Raw genomic sequence first — 25,542 nt, forward strand, 5'->3', positions numbered from 1 at the left:
TATTCAAGCAAAGCAGGCCCCCTACTGCGGGGATATTACACAACAGATTTCACGACGGGATATGAGGTTGGATTAGATCATTTTTTATCGAACAACCCCCAGATTCTGTGACTCCATGAATGAAACAGTGACCAAACTAACAATTAGTAAAAACAAACAAGCCAATTATTAATAGCTGATAACTATATCAGATTACAAGCACATGGCAAGTTAAACTCCAGTATTGTACCTAAACCCACAGTCACTTTATAATCCAATGCTCGTCATTTCCATCCATCACCCTGAACTCTCTGGCAGTAAAACTTTTAAAAATCCAAAAGAGGAGCTTCATGCCTATAAGGAAGTACAGTTCCTTCTATATTTCCTATAAGATAACACTAATAGTTGTCCTTGGATAAACCTCTGTAGATTATTTCCTTTATCATGTGATCAAATGTATCTATTACTGCCTAGAATGCAATTGTAAGAAGCTATAAATACACTTGTATTTATGCATTTTCAGACAATGAAAATGAATTCTACTGGTGAATCGTGCTTGCCCACTCTGTTCTACTTGGCACACTAGTTTTTGTTTGGCGGGTGCAGTATACTTATAAAAATTGTGTCTGGATGCTTTTAGGGAACACATGCCTGGCACCTGTTAGTCACAGATCTCGCCCTGCCTAACTGCATTCATTACACCTGCTGCCTCAGACTTCATGTCACCTATCAGTCCCTACAGATCTGCCCTAGTTAGTCTTCCAGGATGAGCAACAAACAAGAGCCATTTCATAGCAGTGGGTTTATACAGCGTCAAACACAAACCATTGTTCCTCATTATTTGCCTGCTTTGTGCCTGTGTATCTAGCTAGCACGTGCCTCGAAGTAGTATCTCACCCTTTCTTAGTATTTGTACCTTCTCTCTGCTCCTAACGGGTTCCCCTGCACCTTGACTCTACATGATAAATACCATCAAATTGAATCAAAGAGAATGTTTTTCAGCAGAACAGGATGGAAAACTGGAAATACTTGTGGGGGACGGGCACAAAATGAAGCCTGAGTTAAAATGACTATTAATGGGGCACCTGGGTGGCCCAGTTGGTTAAGCATCGGCTCTTGACTCTCAAGAGCCCCTCATCGGGTTCTGCCCCGCATCGGGCTCTGCGCTGAAGGTGCAGAGCCTACTTGGGAGTCTCTCCCTCCCTCTCTCTCTGCCCCTCCTGTCCCCATCTCTCAAAATAAATAAACGAACTTTTTAAAAGTGGCTATGAAAATGAACGTTTCAGTCTGGTGTTTGAAGACATAGATTTTTTTTAAGCCGGTGTTGACTGTAAAGTGTAACGTTAGCAATAAAAAATGGTGATGCATACAGGGAACTTCTTTCTTACCACAATGCTTTAAAAGGCCATGAAGAATGCACCACAAAGGTTTGTGTGCTGGGAAAAAACAGAGGCCTGCCATCCTCAGGCTCCAAAGGTACTAGGGGACCATGGGGTGAGGGTAGCTTTCCCAAAAGCTCACAAACTGTGGTTGCAGCCACTCCAAACCTTATGCTTCTTTTTTTCCCACCTCCCCTCCAAAGGCCTAGCAGAGTCCTGGGCCCAGTAAGCATCTGAACACAGTTATTAACTGATTGCAATTTCTAGCAATGAAATGATACCATTTACAAAGTGTCTGCAAACGTGGTGATTCTTACCTTTCAAGTCCCCTCATATCACAAACTGAATAGCAGTTTTGCCTCATATCCCTTTCCAAAGAGGTGGCCAATGTGGATGCATCCATTTCTTGCTGAAGTCTGCATAAATGAGGGGGGGAATCCTGAGGACGCATCGAGGAAGTGGCCCAGGGTCTCTCTATGTCCTGGTCCCATTGTGCCTTGCCAGTGGCCTTTTGGAAAGGCTCGGGCCCGGGACCCAAGCTTTCCCCTGTGTCTGGGGAGGCACTGTCCCTCCGGCTGTCCTCTTGATCCAGACTCGGGCTCTGCTCAGAGTCAGTGCAAGTTGCCCTGGTGAATTCTTTGTCTGCTGAGAGCACGGGTGTCTATTAAAAGAAATGCTAAGGGTTATTGGATCAATGGTGCACACTAAGCAAAGTCTAAAAAGTGCTTCTCTTAAAAATAACCACTTCTGGGGCGCCTGGGTGGCGCAGTCGGTTAAGCGTCCGACTTCAGCCAGGTCACGATCTCGCGGTCCGTGAGTTCGAGCCCCGCGTCGGGCTCTGGGCTGATGGCTCAGAGCCTGGAGCCTGTTTCCGATTCTGTGTCTCCCTCTCTCTCTGCCCCTCCCCTGTTCATGCTCTGTCTCTCTGTCCCAAAAATAAAAATAAAAACGTTGAAAAAAAAAATTAAAAATAACCAATTTTTTTTTTTTTTTGTGATTGTAGGGCAAAGCAGTTAAAAGATGGGCTCTGGGGTCAGTCGCCCGCTGTCAGGACCCCAGCTCCCACTGGGCCCGAGATGACCCAAGTAACCATCTCTAAACCCCTTAGCTTCAGGCATTGGAAGCTCTTGATAAATGTAAACATTATTTTTAATAATTTAAAAACTTCAAAAAAACATGGAAGCAGAAGTAACACTGACTCTTTCTCCCACTTTCCAATAAGAAATGAGTTTTGTAAACTCTTGTCTTTATCTGTCCTCATCCATGATGTTTCCTTTTCACAGCCTCATCTCCCTTCCCATCCTGATTCCCTTCCCTAGGTGTCCCCCTCACTTCTCCAAACATTACTTGATTGCTCTCAACTGTTTACATCCCTGTTGGGCCTTTTAGGTTCTGATTTTGATGACACACTGTGCACATTAACACCGTTCAACTTTCTATTGGAGAAAAAAATCTAGACGTCGATGGAAACTATGCATTGTTTACAGCACAACTTTCTGGGTTATCTGACTGTACTGTATTTTCCACTTTGAGCTATTTCATAACTCTGTATAAACAAATTTGTTTTCCTCTGAAATCTCTTTCGAACCAGTTTTAATATCTACCTGGTTCCTTCACTGAATGGGTTAGATAAAATCTTTAACATATATTCATTTCTACATCTATGTGAGAGTCATGATTTTACCTTTTCCTGAAAATTATCTTTTAGCACTTCCGTCCCATGACCTACACCCCTGATGTGACAGAGAACACAGACTTTAGAGCCAGACAGGGCTGAGCTCCCATCCCTGCCCTCACCTGTAACACAGATACTATTACTCTGCCCCCGACACTGGATATCTCCTCGCCTTGCCGATTGCCCACTCCTCCAAACTAGAGGGGGCTATGTTTCCAAAGCTACACTTTTATTTAATTATAAACCACGAATTCTTATTAGTCTACTGATATACAATGTAAATTATACGGGATATACCAAAAATTAAAATCTGAAGTGGATGAGATAAGAAATAAATAGTAAGAGCATTTATATTTTCTCTTGTAATGAGACCTCCAAAATCTCATCTTCAACCATTCCTCTCCCGCCAACTCATCATCCCCAGTACTCACTCTATAGCGATCCTTCACCCTCTTCACGGCTTCCAGTCCATGGTACCTTACCACCACCACTTCCCTACTAACTCCACCCTCTTCCTCTGCTAAGATTCCATGGTTCTATCCCATAAACACTCCCTTAAAAATAAAGAAAACCCCGAGTTCCCATTCTGTGTTATGTGCCTCCATTTTGCCTCGATTCAGTGTTATATGCAGGTGCCATATTGTAATTCCAATTCCTAGTGACATTCTATGTGGGCTTTATGCCTGCTTCTGAGCCACTGACTAATGCCAAGCATATGGGCACAGGTGTCAAGTGGGCACTCAAGACTTCTAGATAATCATTCTCCACTTCCTTTGTGAAGTCCGTTTCCTGTTCTCTCCTATTCTCTCTCCCTCTACTCTATTTCTCATCTCTCTCCTCAACCATCGCCCTGACCTTGCCTCTTACTTGACAGTGAAAATGGGCACATTCAGATAAGAATCTTTCACCTCCCCACAGCAATCAGTCGACCAGCCTGCATCCCTGTCCCAACCTCCTCCAAGCACCAAGCCATTCATTTCTCTGTTCTTCAAATGCGTGCCTGTACTCACTATTTCTGTCAGTGTCTCCCCACTTCTCCTTGCACCCACTCCACCCAGGCCTCTGCCTACATCATTCAACTAAAGGAGCTCTGATCAGGGTCTCCAGTGACCTATGTCTTCTAAAGCCAAAGGACAATTCTCTGTCTTCACCTCACTCTGTCTCCTGGCAACATAACTGGTTTCTCCGTCCTTGAGAGCATCCTTTACTCACTTACTCTACTTGAGTTTCCTTTGAACTCTGCCCTTGCTGGTTTTCCCACCACTCCCAGGCCCCTACTCTTCTGCTGTCTCATTTCTTTTTTTTTTTTTTAAGTTTATTTAGTTTGAGAGAAAGACAGTGCGAGTGGGGAAAGGGCAGAGAGAGAAGAAGACAGAGAAGTCCAAGCAGTGTCCACATCATCAGCGTGGAGCCCAGTGCAGGGCTCAAACTCACAAACTGTGACATCATGACCTGAGCTGAAACCAAGAGTTGGATGCTTAACCGACTGATCCACCCAGGCGCCCCTGCTGTCTCATCTCTTTGAATTGGACCTTTCAGTGTTTGGGCAGATCCCATGGCTTACTTCTCTGCACTCTTTCCCAAGGTGATTGCATCCACGTCATGGCTTCAAATAACATTATTTGCTGACAATTCCCAAATCTACCTTTTCCGGCCCTGACCTCATGCCAGGTCTCCATAAACAAATGCCTAATTGACATCTCCCCCTGACTGTTCTATGGCATTTCAGTTCTAGATGCTACTAAGAACTACCACTTCTCTGCCGCGTACTTTAAGCTGCATTCTGTAAATACATTCCGTCTCGGCAAGTAGTATCGTCATTCAACCAGATGTCCAAGGCAAACTTTGCTCTCTTTCCATCTGACCACATCTAAGCCAAAAGTAATCCTTTGGGCTCTACCCCCCAGATGTATCCTACATCTGACTACTTATTATCAACTATTTGCCTGCAACCTGATTCCAAGCTGCATGCAGTATCTTACTTGAATGACTGAGGGCTTCTGTGCTCCAGTCCATCTCCAGCTCAGTGGTCTTTCTAAAGTATAGACCAGACGAGGGTATGCTCCTGCCTAACCCTTCACCCTCAAACCACTTCCAGCACCGTGGCCTCCCATCGCAGCCAAGATGCAATCCGCACATGGCCAAGACCTATAAGTCCCTACACAATGTGGCCCCTGACTCCCGCTATAGCTTCTCCCCTTCCACGTTCCCCTCCATTAACTGCGGTCCAGGCACACCTGTTACTTTTTGTCCCTCAAACATCCAGGTTCATTCCTTCACACCTGCTATCACTTCTGCTTGGACTGACTTTACTCTAGATTTTGTATGACTGCCTCCTTTCCATGATTACTTTATTCTAGTTATGAACTAAATGCTCCTTTCATTGGTCTTCTATCTGACCTCTGAAGCCACATGAATGAATGAAAATTCCTCTTCCACTTGGCCTTCCAGTCTGAGGAGAAAGAAAGCATGCCTACCACACCTCACTCCAAGCCCTCACACGGGACTTTTCTGGGTCCTCCTAGGTGGATCTATTCTCCAGAACAGAAGGACCATTTTTTCCTGGCATTTCCCAGATACCTCAGCAAAAATACAAGACACAAGCCCTGTGGCCTGATCTTTGTGCATGTGAAGCTTGACCTTCGCACCCTGGTCAGTTGCTCAACACAACTGCTATACCTACCTTCTTTTCCAAACTGGCAGCTTTCTGATTTCCTTTCCTTGGCAATTTTATACACCAAAGTGTATATGAAATGACCTCTTGGAGTCCAAGAATCAAAAGGATCTGGGTCACAAAATCCCCTGTGATATCTCTAGTGACTGTCACCCCAGTGATAAGGGACCAATTTTATCCACATCTTATAAATGATGACTCATGAGACCTAGAGAAGTCAGGCAATTGTCCCAAGGTCCATGCAGCCAGTGAGTGGCAGAACAGGTGCAGGTGATTGCAGGGTACCCACACAGATCCCTCCCCAGGACGAATCCCTCATCTTCCAGCTGCTGGGAATGCTGGGTACTGACAGCTCACAGCTAGCCTTTCCGCAGGAATCATGCTCAACTCAAGGGAGCTGTCTCAGCCAAAGTCAGGTCCCCTCTGGGGCAGCCCCACTCCAGCGCTGGTTGATACAAAATGCAAAGGCACAGGTTCTCTTGCCCTAATTCAAGACGGCTCAGAGGGGCCATCCCAGCTCCAAAGCTCCCTGTGGCATGAACACAGGCCCCCGTTGCAGCTGCACACAGTAACTTCCCTGACTGTCCAACGCTGCCTCCCTCACCCTCACAGGGGTGTCCCCAAGAGCAGGCTCCATAAACCTCCTGCACTCAAATCTCTGCTGCAGAGTCTGTGTCCCGGGGACCCCACAAGTGGCATTGCGATCAATTTTATCTGTCAACTTGGCTAGGCCACAGAACCAAGGCACGTGGTCAAACAGGAGTCTGGATGTTCCGGGGAAGGCATTTTTTAGATGAGATTTGCATTTAAATCAGCAGATTTTGAGTAAAGCAGATTACCCTCCACGATGTGGGTCAGCCTCATTCAATCAGTTGAGGGCCTTAGGAAAAAACAACTGACATCCCCAAGAAAGAAGGAATTCTGCCTCCAGTTTGCCTTGGGATGCACACTGCAACATCAACTCCTCCCTAGGTTACCAGCCTATTCTTAGAATTTAGACTGTACCCCCCACAACCACCTGAGCCCATGCCCTAACTGCCCCCCACCTCCAACTACCCATATACCCACACACATACACACCCCGTAGATTCTATTTCTCTGGAGAACCTAATATAGGTATCAAAGCAAAAATTCTGAATTTTCCTGATTTCAATGCCTCTTCTTTGCACTAGACCATACATGTCTAATTCATGCTTTAGGAGGGTGGACATACATCCTGTTCTCCATTTCATTCCTCACAATGGAAATTCTTACCTTCCCTCATTCTGGTTTTGTATGGATTCCCCTTGATCCTGGTTTCCCCTCTCTGAGGCTTGGGCTGCCAGAGGCCCTGGCTCCAGAAGACAGGATCACAGACAAGATCTAAACATGTTACTTCTCTACAGGAAGACCCAAACATTGGAGAGGCAGAGTAGGGAGGGCAAGGAGAAGAGAGAGATAGAATCTCATGAACTGCTCACAGACTGATGTTTGGAGGCCAGCTATTTTCCTGCCCCAGTGGAAGAAAATGGCATTGAACCCTACCTAAAACAAAGTGGGGTTTCTCAGGACCCACCAGACAAGAAAAGGGGTGCTTGAAGGCACCAACGGGTACCACCCCATCTTACCTGCCATCCCTGGTCTATCTCAGGCAGTGCACCTGGAGGGGGTCGGCAAAGTAGGAGCGTGACTTCCTGTGATGCCCCTCGCAGTAAATGGAGCACCTCCTACAAGAAACCAAACTCTGTGGTTAGATGTGGGAGTGGCATGGCTGTGACAGCTCCTCCTTTGGGCTCCCCACTATCTCTCTGGCACCATCCCCTTGATCTGTTTCTCGCCTCCAGAGAATTCTGGAGAACACTGCTCTGGGCCTGACTTCCTGAAGGGAGAGAAGCCAAAGCCACGGGCCTGAAGTTCCCATGCAGGCAATGCAGACGTGCTGGGCTAGAAGTGGCCAGGGTCTGCCCAGGGTCTTTTCACGGCAGCACCTGCCAATACTGATGCCTTTTCTTCACTGAGAGAATGACTCAAGCAAATAGCTATTCATCACTTCAACCTCCCTTTCCTCTCAGCACCCCCTCATCTCAGGGGCCATCAGTCATGTACGCTCCGCCACCCCAATCTCTAAAGCTTGCCCCTTGGCCCCGAGCTTTGCTCCACTGCTCAGCTCGGCGTTCGGAACCTCTCACCTGTGAAATTGCAGTGCCTTCTTCTCTGCTCCCTGCCTCCTCCAGCGTCACCCACCTCCCTTCCTCCACATTGTTCAAGAGAGCTCTTTCCAAACACAGATATAACCAGGTCCTTCTCCTGCTGAGCTCCCCCTCTGGCTCACCTCACACTCAACAAGCTCTGCAGCCCAGTACGCAGGACCCGTTCTCACCTGCCTCTCGCCCCCACTCTCTCTTTCCCACCTGTCCCCTCTGCTCCCATACCCTAAGCTCCCACCGTGCCGAGCCTCTCCCTCCAACCCACTCTCTCAGAGCCCAGGGTGCCTTGACAGCTCCTGTTTCTTATCTAGGCCAGGATTTCTCGGCCTCTCGGCATTACTGACATCTTAGTCTGGATAACTCTGCTGTGGGGCTGTCCTGTTATGGTAGGATGCTGAGCAGCATCTCTGGTCCCTGCCCACTAGATGCCAGTGGGCACCCGCCAGTTGTGACAACCACAAACATACGTGAATTTTTTGCCAAATGTCCCCTGAAAGGTAGTATCATCCCCACTGGAGAACCGCTAATCTGGACGCCACATAATACCCGCCCCCCCCCCCCCTTGGCGACAGTGGACTTCCACAGAATGTGTTTCTTCCCTCCCCGGTTCCCCGGGGCAAGCAGCTTTGTCTCTCATGACCCTTGTTTTCCACAGTCGGGTCTGTTTTCTTGTTTGTCCACCCCACTGCGAGCTCTGAGACCACGTGTATGGCCCGCCTCTGTGTCTTTAGTTCCTCAGACAGCTGCTGACCCAGCACTGGTTCTCTCAAAACAGTTGGCTCCCACACTAGATAGATGAAGGTATCACCACCCAAACATACGCTGTCCCGAGGATTCCCCACCTCTCACAACCCGGTCCAGAGTGACTAATCCACCTTGCTCTGTGCTCTGGAGGTGGGCCTGTGCAGACTGCAGCCACGATTCCTGTTGGGCTCAGCCAATGGGAGCGTGGGCGGGGATCAGAGACATGAGGAGAGAGAGGTACTTCCTGTTGGGCTCAGCCAATGGGAGCATGGGCAGGATCAGCGGCAGAAGAGAAGGGAGGTGGATGTCTGTTTTTCTGTCTTCCTCCCCATGGGGTTGTGCAGAATGGCTGGGTCTGCCACCTAATATCACAGCTCATGTCACCACGTCCACTTCACCAGCTCTCTCAGTTTCCCGGGTTGTATAATTGCTCCTTCCCATATGCCTTTGGACTTGAGAGGGGTGGACAGGGAAACTGCACCCATTGTTCCCAGCCCCAGGGCTCTATACTCTCCCTTGAGCTTCTTAACAACCAGCTCACACCTTTATTAAACTCTCCTCAAGTGACTCAATTTCCGGCCAGGACCCTGACTGATATGCATAATACTTCATTGAGATTTTGTGCATATGCATAATATTTCATTGAGATTAAGAGAAGTGTCCATTTTTCACTCTCTCTTCTTTTAATTACATTTTTGATCACATACAGGACAACCAATGCAACACGACACATCAAAAACTGTAAATTTAAAAGAGAAATGTGAGGAAGGGCAGAAAAGGACCTACTGTAATCCCTTCAGCCCATATATCCCCCTTCTGGAATTTTAGGTGTGCTTTAGCCAGCACAGAGCCAGGGTTTTATCTTCACTTCCATTATAAACCTAATTAAAAGCAAGGCTTACTCAAGGTCAGATATTTAAGAACTGAGACAGAAAATTAAATGTAAGAATGTTCCACCAATTGCTCTCTTTATCTGATCCAGGCCCCTGGTGTGACTTTCGAGAGCCCAGGGTATTCCTTATGTTAGGTGGGCCTGAAAGAAACATGGGAGGGGTCAGTGTGCACACAGGGCCAAATGGTCTCCTACCTGGAAGACGAGGCCTTCTGTGGGCCTTCCATTCACGGCCAGGATAATGTCACCAACTGCAATGGCCCCGTTCTCCTCAGCCGGCTGCCCTGGGAAAAGCCTCTTAATTCTCACCAGATCATTCTTGAGATGGCTGCAGCTCTCTCTCTCCATCTGCATGAAGCTGAATCCCAAGCCACTGGCATTCTTTTTCAGAGTGACTTCAAACTTAGGACCTGTATTGTGGGATGCGAACAAGGTAAATCTGACAGCAGATTACAAAGGAAACTGACCAGCCTTAAAATGCAAACTGTCAAGCAGGCAAGAATTATTTCTGCTTTACACAAAAAGATTTCATTTTGCTAATTTTTATGACAGAGTCCGTTACACTTAGATCCATTAGATCAGTGCTGTCCAATGGAAACAAGGTGAGGTGCAAATGCAAATGACGAACCATGTATGTAATTTCAGTTCTCGAACAGCTACATTTTAAAAAGTAAGATGGGGCACCTGGGTGGCTCAGGCCCTTAAGTGTCCGACTCTTGATTTCAGGTCAGGTCATGATCTTACGGTTCGTGAGTTTGAGCCCCGCACTAACAATGCAGAACCTGCTTAGGATTCTCTGTCTCACTTTCTCTCGCTGTCCCTCCCCCACCTCTCTCTTTGCCCCTCTCCCACTTACACTCGCTCTCCCTCTTTCTCAAAATAAATAAGCTTAAAAAAAAGTAAGAAGAAATAGGTAAAAATAAACTTAATAATATAGTATAGTTAACCCAATATATCTACAATATTACCATTTCAACATGTAATCAATATGAAAAAAATATTAGTGAGAGATTTTGCATCCTTCTTATGAACTAAGTCTTCAAAAATTGAATATGTATTTTATCAATTTGGATTGGCTATATTTCAAGTACTCAATAGCCACACGTGGCAAGTAGCTACCATATTGGAGAAAACAATTCTAGATAATCGGCAAAGTTTATATGTAAAGATATAGTTTATAGACAGACATAATATGCCCATAACGTATATCATATATATTCCTACCACTCCTTTAGAACCTCAATCACTTTTAGCACACTTGAAACAAAATTTTGATCACTAGACCATGGAGAAAATTATGGTAAACTCTGTGGAAATTTTTTAGCTGCTCTTTTGTTCAGCCATGTGGATGGATCATAAGACAAAACAGCTACCTCTGGGCACCAAAGAGGGACACAGCCTCAGGAACCTCCATAGGCTAACAGCAAAAGAGGTCTCTGGGTCTCTCCTGGTCTGCCTTCAACTCAGTTGGCAATCGATCAATAGGACAGAGCACTGGCTGGTAAACCTTAATTTGGGGCAAGAATGAAAGCATCTAATGCTTTTAGGTTCAGGTGTATTGTGCGACCAACTCCACCATCACTGCCATTAGGCCCCTCCCCTCATCTGATAGTCAGTTTGTCAAAGGGCCTCATTTGAGTGAGCAGAGGAGCAATGAGAAAGGAAACAGACTCATCTTATGCACACGTGTCCCCCTCCACCCAACCCCATCACTCACTATGGCTACCTTATATTCAACCTGACTTATACCTTCAGGAAAATCTCTGTAAAGGGATTGAAAAATGGCTAAGCTCCAAATCATGAAATACAAAAGAAATACATGTTTTCCTAGCAGGAAACAAAGTCACCAGGGAAGTGCAAAGAGGCCACCTCTCAGAAGATATGCAAATGATGTCCCTGCAAACCTATGGAGGTTTATGGTTTTAAATGATGCTAATAGTAAGGTTAGATTCCTGAGCACCTTCCTCTCCCAGCCTGCCTCATCATTCCCCAGATCTTTTGTTACAAATATCTTGGCTGGAATGTGGAGATCTGGTCAGGAAATGCATGACCCTTTCATTCCAATTTCATTCTTACATATTTACACACAAGCATTCGGGCAGCTGATCAAGAAACCTCGGAAAACTTGGGGAGAATTATGCCTAGCAATTGTTTGGGGACAATGTATTTTTTTTTTCCCAGAAACATATTCCATCAGATTGGCTTCCCCTGCATCCGAAAGCCAGCCACATCGTGCTCACTGTCCTTTGAGAACCCAGAGGAAGCCTTCCTGCTCTGTCTTTTGAGTAGAGAATTCAAAGGCAGCACAGGATGACATAACAATAGTAACACTCAATTCTCTCTTCTCTCACCATCTGTCGCTGAGACACAGCTCGCAGGCCTGCCGGGCAAGGCTGTTGCCAAGGAAACAGCCGTGCATCCGTCTGCCATCCTGCCATTAACAGAAGGACACTGCTGTGTGGTCCTGGGGCCTCTTCTCTCTAAGACCAGTCTTGCAACCTAGAAGATGGGTGGACAAGCTCAGTTTACACTTCATATAGCCACCAGGAGGCTCTCCCTTCGCCCTGCAATTGCTTCTTAATTTTCTGATACTTCCACCAGCTGCTTCATTTGAATCTCAAATGAAAATCTTCAATCTAGCCTCCTTGTTAGGATCCAGAGCCATATTTTCCAGTGCCTGTCAGACAAATGTTCCTGGAGGTAACACATGTACCTCCATTTCTGTGCATTCAAGGCCACATTCATCTTCTTCCTCTCTCACATCCTCACTACCCTCTCCCCATACTGCCTAAAACATTCCTCCTCCTGCACCTGCTTTCTCAGAACATGGAACCATCCCTCAATTAATTTCCTAGAGGCCACACTTGCAGTGATCCAGCTTGCCCCCTTCCGCCCTCCAAATGTCCATCTGCTTTCTAAGACTTGCCTGTTCACCATCAGAAACATCTCCCCCCAGGGCTCCCCCTCCCCCACTTCCTCCCCTATTGGCAATGCCCAGCTGGACTGTGGCAAAGCTCCAGCTAACTTGGCTTCCTGGACCCTATCTTCTCCTCCTCAGTCCATTCTGCCCTTGGCTACCCATGGATTGATCTAAGACACAAACTGAACATGTAACACTTTTTTTTTTAACTTACACCCAAGTTAGTTAGCATATAGTGCAACAATGATTTCAGGAGTAGATTCCTTAATGCCCCTTCCCCATTTAGCCCAACTCCCCTCTCACAACCCCTCCAGCAACGCTCAGTTTGTTCTCTATATTTAAGAGTCTCTTATGTTTTGTCCCCCTCCCTGTTTTTATATTATTTTTACTTCCCTTCCCTTATGTTCATCTGTTTTATATATTAAATTCCTCATATGAGTAAAGTCATATGATATTTATCTTTCTCTGACTGACTAATTTTGCTTAGCATAAGACCCTCCAGTTCCAACCCCTTGGTTGCAAATGGCAAGATTTCATGCTTTTTGATTGCCCCGTAATACTCCATTGTATAGATATACCACATCTTCTTTATCCATTCATCCATCGATGGACATTTGGACTCTTTCCATACTTTGGCTATTGTGGATAGCACTGCTATAAACATTGGGGTGCATGTGCCCCTTCAAAACAGCACACTTGTATCCCTTGGATAAATACCTAGTAGTCCAATTGCTGGGTGGTAGGGTAGTTCTATTTTTAGTTTTTTGAGCAACCTCCATGCTGTTTTCCAGAGTGGCTGCACCAGTTTGCATTCCCACCAGCAGCGTGCAACACTCTTGATCAAAAGATATTTGAAAATGACATATCAGATAAAGGGCTAGTATCCAAAATCTATAAAGAACTCACCAAACTCCACACCCAAAAAACAAATAATCCAGTGAAGAAATGGGCAGAAAAGATGAATAGACACTTCTCTAAAGAAGACATCCAGATGGCCAACAGGCACATGAAAAGATGCTCAACATCACACCTCATCAGGGAAATACAAATCAAAACCACAATGAGATACCACCTTACACCTGTCAGAATGGCTAACATTAACAACTCAGGCAACAACAGATGTTGGCAAGGATGCGGAGAAAGAGGATCTCTTTTGCATTGTTGGTGGGAATGCAAACTGGTGCAGCCGCTCTGGAAAACAGTGTGGAGGTTCCTCAAAAAATGAAAAATAGATCTACCCTATGACCCAGCAATAGCACTACTAGGAATTTACCCAAGAGATACAGGAGTGCTGATGCATAAGGGCACTTGTACCCCAATGTTCATAGCAGCACTCTCAACAATAGCCAAATTATGGAAAGAGCCTAAATGGCCATCAACTGATGAATGGATAAAGAAATTGTGGTTTATATACACAATGGAATATTACCTGGTAATGAGATAGAATGAAATATGGCCTTTTGTAGCAACGTGGATGGAACTGGAGAGTGTGATGCTAAGTGAAATAAGTGATACAGAGAAAGACGGATATCATATGTTTTCACTAACAGAAGACTATGGGGGAGGGGAAGGAAAAAAAAAAAAGGTTAGAGAGGAAGGGAGCCAAACCATAAGAGACTCTTAAAAACTGAGAACAAACTGAGGGCTGATGGGGGGTGGGAGGGAGGGGGGGGTGGGTGATGGGTATTGAAGAGGGCACCTGTTGGGATGAGCACTGGGTGTTGTATGGAAACCAATTTGACAATAAATTTCATATTAAAAAAAAAAGTTTCCAATGATTCCCATCACCTAGAGTCCAAACCCCTAGCAGGGTATCCTCAACCTCTGCCAATCTGGCCTCCCTTTTCTTTCTGGTTTGATTTCCCATCCTTCCTCCCGACACACTCTTTACTCTTGTTACGCAAAGCATAGTTCAGGAACCAGTGGCTGGACATCACCTGGAAGCTTTTTAGAAATGCCAAGCTTCCATTCAGGGGCCTTGGCCCTGCTAACATTCCTTCTGCTGCCATTGTCATTCAGCACCAAGCCCGTGATCCCAGAGTGACAATTCCTACCTGTTATCGCTGCCAGCAAGATGCCAGCAGCAAGCAAGAAGTACCTTTTCTAATCACGTTCATTAGAAAAAGTCTAACAGAGAGTACTAATAAATTATGACTCTGTCCTCAAGTTAGGTCAACCAAGATCACCAGCATAAGTTAATTGCACTACAAACCAGAAGACTGCTTCTGGAAAGGAAGCAAGCAGGGGCCCTTCTGCTCCCTCAGTTTGCCAGAAGGGCCACAGGAGTCCTTCCTCTCTCTGCCAACTCCCCAGTTACTTAGAGGGCAACGCCAGCTCTGTGGCTTACACACTGAGACATGTAAGGCTCCCACCTTCAGGACGAGAACTGAACACAGCATGGTAACATCCACATGCTGTTTGGGCGCTGCAGAGAATAACGGCTTCACGCCTTCGGCTCAGGGTGTCTTGAATTTCTACTTCACTGGGAAAAGAATCCCAGGACAATGTGGCCTGAATTTACCCAGGGTGATGGGAATAGCATGAACTGGGAAGAGGGTGCCTACAAGTGCAAAGGCCAGCTGGTAACAGGTCCTGAGAGCCGATGGAAGCACTGGTCAGCTCAGGCTGGAGCGGAGAGTGTGAGAGGGCAGCCAGAGCGAGGCGCAAGAAGTCGCTCCAGCACATCAGCTCTGTTAAGCTCTCTGATTCTAGAATCTCACTCAGCAAGGGAAAAGCAAGTTTTTCAAGGGTCTTTGCAGGGGTGAGGTATTCCGCTTGGGAAATCTTTCTGCTTCCTCCTGGCTTTCACATCACCATAGAAAAGTGAAGAAGTGAAAGAGAACAAAAAGACAAAGAAGAAAGTCTTGTTTGGTTTCCTGCCTGTCCGCCTCCCACCCAGAAGCAACTGCAGCTTCTGATGTTGTCCAGGAAAGCTCTGGAAGGAAGAAGAACAGCTCCCAATAATGGTGCACTCACCTGCCCAGAACCCTTGAGGCACTGCACAGCCTGCTTGTGGGTGAGGCCACACAGACTCACTCCGTCCACCTGCAAGAGCCGGTCACCTGGGAGGGGGACAGATGTCATGTCTCTGAGCTCCCGAGGCTGCAGGAAGCACTCCTCTGGGAGGCCCCTGCCCAGCACCCTTCCATGCAGCCTCAAGGAGGGACAGGAAGCTGAGCTGTGAGGAGCCCAGATAGGTCCTGGCTGCCAGCCACCTCTCTGGACATCTTTATAGATCAATGATACAAAAATCTTTCTATTATTGGCTCACAGAGAGGTTGAGCCAACTCTGTAGAGCCATATCCTTCCTCCTATTTTCCTCCGAAACCATTTTTGAAAGTATTTTCAAGTCACTTAGGGATTGTATTTATATCCCGAGGCTGTTTTTTATCTCAAAACAGGTCAGAAAGACCTGGTTGATGCCAGAGACACAGGAATTCTAGAGAAATTGGAAGTGACTAAGATCCAACGTTCCCTTTCTAGCTCAACTGGCCATTTTGGAGAGCAATAACAGTCACCCCCTTGCTTCAGTGTAGTGACTGTGAGGAAGGCCAGAGAGGAAGCTTGCCGGTGTCCTCCCTGGATGCGAAAAAGTGGGGTCACCAATGCATTCTCTGTCCTCCATGGGAAGCACTAATTTCTCCCATGAAGGCCAGCAGCAATGGGCTTATTTAAAATCTCATATTTTAAAATCACCTTTTGCTTCCCAATGTGCCACTACAAACATCTGATCCCCTTGTTAACTTATCATGCAGGTGGAACAGGTTACATCAGCCCCTTTCCCAGGTGAGGAAACCAGGACCTGGAGAGGCCATCATTTGCACAAAGTCTAGGGTGGGAGTGAGGCAAGGCCTGGAGGCTGTACCCCCAGGCCAGGGCTCATCACATGACTCAATGCAGTTCCCAACATACTCCGTTCCTTACCCCGCAAGATCTGCCCTTCCTTGGCAGCTGGCCCTCCAGAAACGATGGATTTCACGTAGATACCCCCATAGGGCACGCTTGTATTAATGCCACCCTGGAAAACACAATGAAAAATTCACCACCTGTCTGCCCCCTCCTGAAAGAGCCTCCCCAACCTCCCTAAGAGATTCCCCCATCTGCCTGACACTCTATCCCAATACCTCATTTCCATGTGACAACGTCACATACTCACTTGTTCGTCCAGACTACATTATTCACTGTGCAGCAAGATTAGATGCCCAAAAGGAGTATAACAACACAGCCAGCATGAGGGAGCTGTGCCCCACACCCAGCCCAGCACTGACCCATGGCAGGTGTTCAGAAATTGAAGTCACATCAACACGCCACATCATCTCTCCATAAGTAGCAAACAGCATACATGGATGCAGCCACAGGCCCAAAGGCGGGCCTGACACATCCTGTGTGCTTGAATTTTGATTTGTAGGTACAAACTTAGAATTAACTACACAGTGTTCTATAACTTACTTTTGTTTTTCTAACTTAACAATAGATCGCGAACATCCCTACAGGTCACGAGATGAAGATCTAAGTTTATCTTTTCTTCTGATTTCTTCACACACGTATCCAGCAGTGGGAGTATATCATTTTTGTGCAGTTTTTTTTCCCCCTTCCCTCCTCCAGGGTCTGCAGATAGAGCTTAGAAGCCAGTACAAAGTGATCACCCTGGACCCCACTCTGGCCAAGGTGACTCTGTTCTGTCCTTGGAAGCGGGAGCACCAAGCTTCACCGTGACGCTGCTCTGGATGACCATGGGTCACCCCCACTCACCTTCAGCTTATGTTCCTGCAACCCCACTCTGCTGCGCCTTTCTGGTTGTACAGCATGACCACAGAGTCAGGACCCCATCACCCAATCCCACCCGCACTGCTTGGAGTGCCTGATCATCCTAAATCTCCCAGTTTGTCTTTGAACTCCTAGCCCCACCTTAACGGAGGCCCCACTGACTTTCTTGGCTCACCACTTCTCGTGTGCTTCTTGTACCCAGGACCACATTATCAGAGGTTGCTATATGAGTGGAATGCCCACCAAGGCTACAGATGAACATCTTTTCAACTGTGTACTTCCCGAGCTTGCCTAATAATTCTTACAGTCACGCTGAATCCAAGTGTCCCATCTTCTTTAACCAGTTCCACAAAGTAGATTTCACTGGCATTGATTTCTGAAGGTGGTGGAGGACAAGACGTACCAGCATCCTGCCCCTAAAGAACACAAAAATAAAGAAGGCATGAAGGCACTTGCCCTACGTAAGCCGATAGCACCTCTCAGCTCTCACCAGGATTACGCACCAAAAGAAGCATGGATTTCAGCTTCAACAGGGATCATTTCCAGCTTTATCAGATCTTCCCTACATGACCTTGGCCCAGTCCCTTGGTCTCTCCAACCTTGGTTTCTCAATCCACAGAACTGGCATGAGAGATCCCCTTCTCACTGTGACTATGGATCATACCCAGCACATAGCAGGGCTCAATAAATATAGGTTCCCTCCTGTTTCCACTCAAGATGCACATATCATTTTGAGAACTAAAGCCATCTAGGCACTTCCTGGTAGCTTCACGCATGACACCAGCTAAGCGATGTTGTACACCAGATATACAGTAGCTTCTTGAACAGAAAAAACCTCAGGGGAAACTCTGATCATCCCTAGCAAGAGTAGCTGCACTGGAGCTCTACTTAACAGTGGTTGAATGCCTGAGGAAAGGTCAGAAGACAAGAATTATCTCCCACGTGCCAGGGATTTAACTCCATACTATGGCAATTATCGTGTGTGATTTGTTTGTTCATTCATCCAGTCATGTAACAACGTTAATTGAGCACCAATTATGTGTCAGGCATTGTGCAAGTTGAGGGGACAGCAGTGATAATACAGACCTGCCCCTACTGAACTACTGTTTAGTAGGGGAGAAACTTTTAGTGAACTGTACCCATGGGTGGAGATAGAGCCACGGGCTAGAAGCCCAGACTTCTGTCGTGTTTGCCCCCTTTACTTAGCTGCTTTCGGTTCACCATATTGGAAAATACCATTAATACCATAGGAAAATAAACAGGCTGAAGTAAGCTAGAAAATTATCAGTCCACCAGAGGAGGTTCCAAAGAGACCGGCATAAAACAGATGAAATTCCAATTGTTCCAGAGACAGTCCACCCTACAGAGTCTGGCAAGATGTTTTGTCCAAACTTTAAAATCCAAAGAGTAAAGCAGCCACTAAGGGTGAAGTCCAAAGCGAGAGTGTAAACCCCACTATGCCACTGAAAGTTACCAGCCTGCAAAACTGGCCTTGTGGCCCAGAAGAGCCTGTCTTGCACAGGTTCCATAGCCTGTACCATGGTCAGCTGTGGCTTTGGAACACCATCACTCCCGTCAACTGCTCACCAAAAACTAGCTCACAGGTTTGCAGCCTCAGAGGCCCCAACCTGAATCCCTCTTGGCCCTGCTTCCTGCCAAGGAAGACCTTCTGAAGTACAGCCCTATGGTGAAAGCTTCTGCTCTACAGTCCCACTTCGCGGATTCAAATCCCAACTCTACCACTCACTCCCTGAGAGACCTCGAGCATATTCCTTTCCTCTCGTGCCTCAGGTGCCACACCTATAAAAAGGGTTGATGATAATAATTATCTCATAAGCTTGTAATGGCATCTACGGCCATACCACCCTGAATGCGCCCTATCTCATCTGATCTTGGAAGCTAAGCAGGGTCGGGCCTGGTTAGTACTTGGATGGGAGACCACCTGGGAATACTGGGTGCTGTAGGCTTTTGCCTTTGCCCTTTGGCCTTTGGCCTCCTTTACCTCTCCTTTGGCACCCTCCCTCCCCAGGGAGCACGGCTCCGGCCAAGCTTATGTGATATAAAACATATAGGTGCTCAGGATCCTGCCTGACACATGGTTAATCACTCCATAAATGTCCGCTGTTAGGATTATCCTCATACTGACCCCTTATCCCTGCTCTTCATGGGGTGCACTGTCCAGATGAGGCACCATGACTGATTAGGAAGGAGCTAACATTCCTGGAGCCCTACTGCGAGGCAGAGCCCGGGCACTTCTGTCCCCACAGCTCTGTGGACAGACATTACCTCTACTCATAAAGGATAAAAATGAGATGGAGAGAAGTGGGATAACTTGTCTCTGTGAACCAGAGTCCCAGCAAGAAAGCAAAGGGGTACAGGCTCAACCTGGTCCATGGAGGAGAGCCTGCGCGAGGCCTGCTTTCAGAGGTGGTGGCATTTAAAGAAACCAGCAAGGAGGGCTACGGACACTGGGGCAAGAAACAGTAGGTTCACTTACTTTCTCTGAGCCTGAGGAGCAAGAGGAGGGAATGACTGGTGGAATCTACAGAGTAGTTCTATGGTGAAGAGCACCTCATACAAGCTGTGCTTTCAGAAGAGGGACGAGGCCAACCTGAGCACAGGCAGGGTGACAATATTGCCCCCACCCACCCCCAACTACTGACTCAACCAGGGTATAAAACAATAGCATATACATATATTGGTCTCTCTTCACTTCCTGGCACAGAGCTCCTTCTACCCTTGTAATTTCTTAAGTCTTAAGAGACTGGGAGAATCTTTTATACTAATTTTTGGACTTTGACCCCGGTTCCTAACACAAAGCTCTCAAATCCCTTGGAATTTCTTGAGTAATAGTCTTTTGTTCTAAAGGGGCAGCTCTCGGTGGGTTTCTGGATAACTTCAGGATGGGGGCTAGTTACCAGAAAGACAAAGCCATGATTAGAAGCTTGGAACTTTCCACCTCACTCGACTCCCCATCGATTTTGGGGGGGGAGGGGGAGGGGAGGGTGAGAGGAGCTGGAGAATAAGTTAATGATCCACCATGCCTATGTGATAAAGTCTCCATAAAAATACCAAAAGCATGTATGCACTGGAAGGATGGCATACCTCAACCCCATGAGGACAAAAGGTCCTGTTTTCAGGATCCTTCCAGGCCTTGGCCTATGCATCTCTTCACTGGTTGTTCACTTGCACCCTTTAAAACATTCTCTGTAATAAATTGGTAATACCGAGAAAACTGTTTTCTTGGGTTCCATGAACTGCTGTAGGCAATTATCAAACCCAAGGGGGAGACATGGGAACCTCCAATTTGTAGCCAAATTTGGACAGAAGTGTGGGTAACCTGTGGATCTACTACTTGTGACTGGCTTCCCAGATGGAGGCAGTCTTGTGGGACTGAGTCCAATCCCACAAAACCTGTGGGACCTGGTGCTAACTCCACTCAGTTACTGCCAGAATTGCTTCTGGTGAGAAACCCACACAACAGTGCCGTAAGTGTGATGTCGTAAGTGGGGTCCTAGTGTGAGAGTAAAGGAAAGCAGAGAGTTTTTTCTAGGCACAGGGCCTCTCCTGGGCACAGCCAACGAGTGGACAGAAGGCTGACACCGTCTCTGAACATCAGCTTCGTGGGGCCCAGAGCAGAAGGGAGAAAGTTCTGGAGGGCAAAAGGAGACCTTTCTACCAAGTGTCCAAGGAGACACAGCTCAAGGCGGTGGCGCTGGGACTGAAGCTCATAGCCCTCTGTATCCCAAAGGTGGCTTGTCTTCTTCCTCCCTGGCGTTGTCAAGAGCAAAGCCATTGAGTTGGATCTCAAGGGACAACTAGAGGCCAAGAATTATGGGATGCCTGATTGTTCATACATGTCCCTTGGTAGCAGTCAATGTTATTACCAGTAACAATTATAATCAGTGACTGAGGACACTGAAGGTTCAAAGACTGAACCCTACAGCCCGGGCATGGCCCAGGCATGGCTTTGCCTTTTCCCCTTTATGTTCTTCTCCGTAGCCGTGCAATGCAGGCATTTATTTCCATTTTGCAGACGAGAAAGCTGAAGGTCAGAGGGAGTAAGTAAATTCTATCTAGCTAACATGGCAAAAAAAGAGCAAAGAAGGAATTTTGAGCCGGGACTATTGGAGTCCACACTATTCTCTTTTCTCCAAATTCTAGAGAGTGAACCAAGGGATGATTACCATTAATGGCAGAGGGGAAAGCTAAGGCCTCACCCTGGACAGTAAGCTCTGAGTCTGAGCCATTTCCAGTTCTTCAGTATTTTTCTCCTGGTCCTGTGCGTGTGATGAAAAACTTCCCAGGTGCCTGTTGCTTGGGCTGTCTGTAGAGAAGACCCCAGAATTGGCTGGGCTATTCTTTTCCTCACTTGGGGTATTTCCACAAATACCTATGAAAACAAGCCAAGAAGTCAACAGCTTGGAAAGGCTGGCATTTCAGTGGCATCATGCTACATGGGGTACAGTATTTTCCTCCAATGACAGAGAGACCTGTTATAGCTGCTGGGAACGATGTCAGTTTAGCACCTCGGAAAGGATGATGCATTTAGAATAGAGGAAGGGAAGATTCTGAGTGTGATTTAGAAACCTAAGTATGACCCAACTATGAAAATATGGGAGCAAATGGAGAGTTAATAATGCCAGCTCCACCTTATTAATTTATTGCCATGTGATGGGCAATACATAAACACACACACAAGCACACTTATGTATACACACACACACACACACACACACACACACACATCTTTTTGACATATCCACCAGGATGGTGTTATCCCAGTTCAAATATGAGAAAGCAGAGTTAGAAGGATTAAGTAGCTTGCCCAGGATCCCACAGCAAGCATGTGGTGGTGCTCTTAAACTCAGCCTCTTCCAGAGATCCCGCTGAGCGTGCCTGTAATCACCATGTGATCCAAAGACTAACATGTTAGGTCTTTTGGGGAAGATTTGGTAATAACAAGATGGCGGACTCCTTGTGGGTGAAGGCTAGGCAACTAATTCGTATTTACTCCATGTCTGACCCTTGACCTGGCACAAAACAGGGGAAAGAACATGAGGTCAGGAATCAATAGACAAAATCTTGGGCAAGGTACTTAACATTTCTGGACCTCAAATTCCTTATTAGTTAAAATACAGATAGTATCAACGACCTTTGGGGGTTGGTAGGGCTTAGAAGTTATACATGCAGAGAGATCTTTCATATAGACAGAGAGAGATGAAGAGAAATTAGTTTAGTACATGGTAGAGCCTCAATAAATGTATTTACTATTTTTTTAAATGTTTATTTATTTATTTAGTTAGTTAGTTAGTTAGTTAGTTATTGAGAGAAAAGTTGCAAGTGTGTGCAGGGGAAGGGCAGAAAGAGAAGGAGAGAAAGAATCCCAAGCCAGCTCCACACTGTCAACATGGAGCCTGACCCGGGGCTCAATCCCATGATGGTGAGATCATGATCTGAGCACAAATCAAGAGTCTGATGCTTAACCCACTGAGCCACCCAGGCGCCCCAATGTATTTTCTATTAACATGTTAATATTAGCTGCTTAACAAATAAATGTGGGAGGAAGGTATACTAGTCTGACTTTTTTTAGATCTGGATATATAAACACACAAGTAGGTTTACTTTTGATACAGACTCATTAGCACACAGGGAAGTACCCAAACTCACACACTGAATGAACTGTAATTTAATGAATTAGATTGGAAGTTATTCGAGCATAAAGGTATTCAGTAGGGAATGGTGGGGCCATTGTTCTTTAATGCCTTATCCCTAGCCATTTCGTTCACAGATTCTACTGTCATTGTCCTTCTGGGAATGTTGTAAGCATCTGTTCATTTTCTTCCACACACTCCATGCGAGATGAGGACAGGATTTATGATTGAAATAAAAAGTCAAGCTATACAACGTGAGCCTGCCTAACAGAAGTACAAGCTAGGAGACCTTCTGCAGAAATTAAAACTCAATCTGTCATAGAGAGTGATGGCTCCCATGATGGGAACGTTATCTGTCTTGTCCTTGACCTCGGGTCCAGAGCGCCTGCCCCCAACAGCAGCCTAACCACAGACAAATGCACAGCAGTCAAGGGGTGCCTGGGTGGCTCAGTCGGTTGAGCATCCAACTCTTGATTTTGGCTCAGGTCATGATCTCGAGGTTTGTGGGATCAAGCCTCATGTTGGGCTCCGTGCTGACAGCATGGAGCTTGCTTAAGATTCTCTCTCTCTCTCTCTCTCTCTCTCTCTCTCTCTCAAAAAAAAAAAAAAAGAAAAGAAAAGAAAAGAAAAAGAAAGAAAGAAAACTTTAAAAAAAATGCACAGCAGTGAAGCCTTGGCAGCTGTGTGAGGAACGCCAACTGTGGTAATACACACTTACCAACAGGTAACTGGGGCCCTAAGGTGGAAAGACATGTAATTCACAGGCATTATGGGAAGGCCGCTGTCCAAAATTCTAGTGTGAAACTGTGGTTTGAGCCTCACAGACTCTGGGGGCCAACTGCTGACACCTCCCATCCCAATAGCCAGCCTTGAACGACGCCGAACCGATCCCAGCCCAGCTGCATCGTTTCCTGACAAAAAAAAAAAAAGGATGGTTCGATTCCTCCTTTCTGTCCTAGTCCTGTGCAAAATGTGGAAGGGAATGAAAGGAAGGCTAAAATAGGATGTGAAGAACAGGGACAGTGCTGGGAAATCCAGCAGACAGTGTGAACCGGGGCTGGTGTCTCACAAGTGCTGGGGCCGAGCCCCCAGGTCAGCTCCAAACACAGGGTAGAAAGCACATGGCTGATGCTCCAGCTTTGCTGCCACCTCCCATCCCCTGTGGCTTCTGTCCAGCGGCAGCTACCACACCTGGGAAAACCATCTGGCCACGGGGGTCAACGTGTGCAAGACTGAGAGAACGCACGTGCCTTTCACAGGGCAAGGCAAATGGGGTGCCTACGTTTAGGACCAAGAAAACGTTGGCTGGTGTGATGTGAAGCATTTCTGTACATAAGGGGAAACTGTCCAGAGAACAGGAGTGTGAGAAAGAAATCCAGGAGCTGGGATTCGCGGGCAGTCTGCGGTTCAATTACAGGATCGTTCAACCAAAACGCAGTAGTGATTCCAGGTAACTGGGAGGGAAGGGAAAGTTAACATCCCTCCTTACTTCCACTCATCTCCCCAAACCTGCTCCAAAAACATAGCACGTAATAATGTTATTCTTTGATGTGGGAAATTGTTGCTCTCTCATACTTACCTAAAGGATAAATACAAGTGTCTCTTAAAAGAAGTTGACTCTCTAGGTTGATCTCCAACATGCCAAGTCTTAGCCAGGTAAGACCAGTGCGCTTGCGATATGAGCTCACCTTCAAGAACAGCTCTCCAGTCTCCTCCCCAGCTGATTGCCATATCCAAGCCCCAGCTATGTAGAAACTCTGGAGCAGCCACTTTCCATAAGGACTTGAGTGACAAAAAGAATGTCCTCCCTGTCACGCAAGAAGAGTGAGCAGGAAAACACACAATGGCTGTATCGGTCACATCTGATAAAGAACTGGATGGAGGAGACCACTCCCCTTGGGCAGACCAAGCAAGAGTAGAGCCCATTCTGCGCAAAGAACTACAGAATTTAGTGCTTTGTGCCACAACACTGCCTCTCCGCAAGCCACCAGCATGAGAAAAGCGACGCCAAACCTATGTAATCGCAAAGATCTAGTACCTCGTGGTGATAACAAACTCCTGCAAATGGGGGAGGTTCTCCGGCTTCTGAACACAGATGAAGACATACACACCTTTTGACTGAGAAATGGTTAATTCTATGCTCTCGGGAGAATTCTGAATCATTCTAACAGCCATGTCGAACGTGAAGCCCTCCAGACTGATGTGATTCAAGGCTAGAATCTGCCCTCCTGGAAAAATAAAGCATCTTAATAATACCATCAAGGAAAGAAGGAGACATTCCTTAAGGTAGTGTGTCTGGCAATTTAAAAAGACATACCTGGTTTGATCCTTTTAGCTTTCTCAGCTGGTCCCCCAGGTATAATAGAAGATATGAAGATGCCAGGGTCAACTTTGCCAACATCTTCTCCCTCATTGATGACAAAACCTATAATCCAATGGTATTTAATAAGATGATACTTAATGATTTTGCTGCCCAGAGAGGTTAGGTTATTTGCTTGAGATCACACAGCTACCAAGTGGCACTGCTTATATCTAAGTCCTCTGATTCTCAAACAGCTCCTTCTACTCTGCCGGACACATGGATAAAAGTTGACTGCCCCCCATTAGTAAGCACAGCTAAAGCTGGGAACACAGACCCATCAATGGGCGCTGAATTTTGCCCCAGTAGATTC

At 46.5% G+C, this 25,542-nt stretch overlaps 1 protein-coding gene and 1 non-coding gene across 8 annotated transcripts in view; one reads left to right on the top strand and one right to left on the bottom strand.

Moving 5' to 3' along the window:
* Positions 1-25,542, bottom strand: part of FRMPD2 (FERM and PDZ domain containing 2) — a 108,479-nt gene that overhangs the window by 8,486 nt on the left and 74,451 nt on the right. For all 7 annotated transcript variants that reach the window (XM_040485678.1, XM_040485682.1, XM_040485681.1 and 4 more), the window contains 10 exons: positions 25,188-25,295; positions 24,982-25,098; positions 21,437-21,609; positions 17,522-17,632; positions 16,374-16,467; positions 15,426-15,511; positions 11,881-12,028; positions 9,725-9,939; positions 7,315-7,413; positions 1,676-2,019 (listed from right to left, as the gene is read on the bottom strand). In XM_040485678.1, the coding sequence (XP_040341612.1) occupies positions 1,676-2,019; positions 7,315-7,413; positions 9,725-9,939; positions 11,881-12,028; positions 15,426-15,511; positions 16,374-16,467; positions 17,522-17,632; positions 21,437-21,609; positions 24,982-25,098; positions 25,188-25,295 (1,495 nt within the window). The remainder of the gene's footprint in view (positions 1-1,675; positions 2,020-7,314; positions 7,414-9,724; positions 9,940-11,880; positions 12,029-15,425; positions 15,512-16,373; positions 16,468-17,521; positions 17,633-21,436; positions 21,610-24,981; positions 25,099-25,187; positions 25,296-25,542) is intronic.
* LOC121037580 (5S ribosomal RNA) lies at positions 19,065-19,183 on the top strand. Its single transcript, XR_005793856.1, has one exon. It is a non-coding gene; the product is annotated as a 5S ribosomal RNA (ribosomal RNA).

This window comes from Herpailurus yagouaroundi, unplaced genomic scaffold (assembly GCF_014898765.1).
Source record: "Herpailurus yagouaroundi ecotype Mexico unplaced genomic scaffold, PumYag 163, whole genome shotgun sequence".
NCBI classification, from domain to species: Eukaryota; Metazoa; Chordata; class Mammalia; order Carnivora; family Felidae; genus Herpailurus; species Herpailurus yagouaroundi.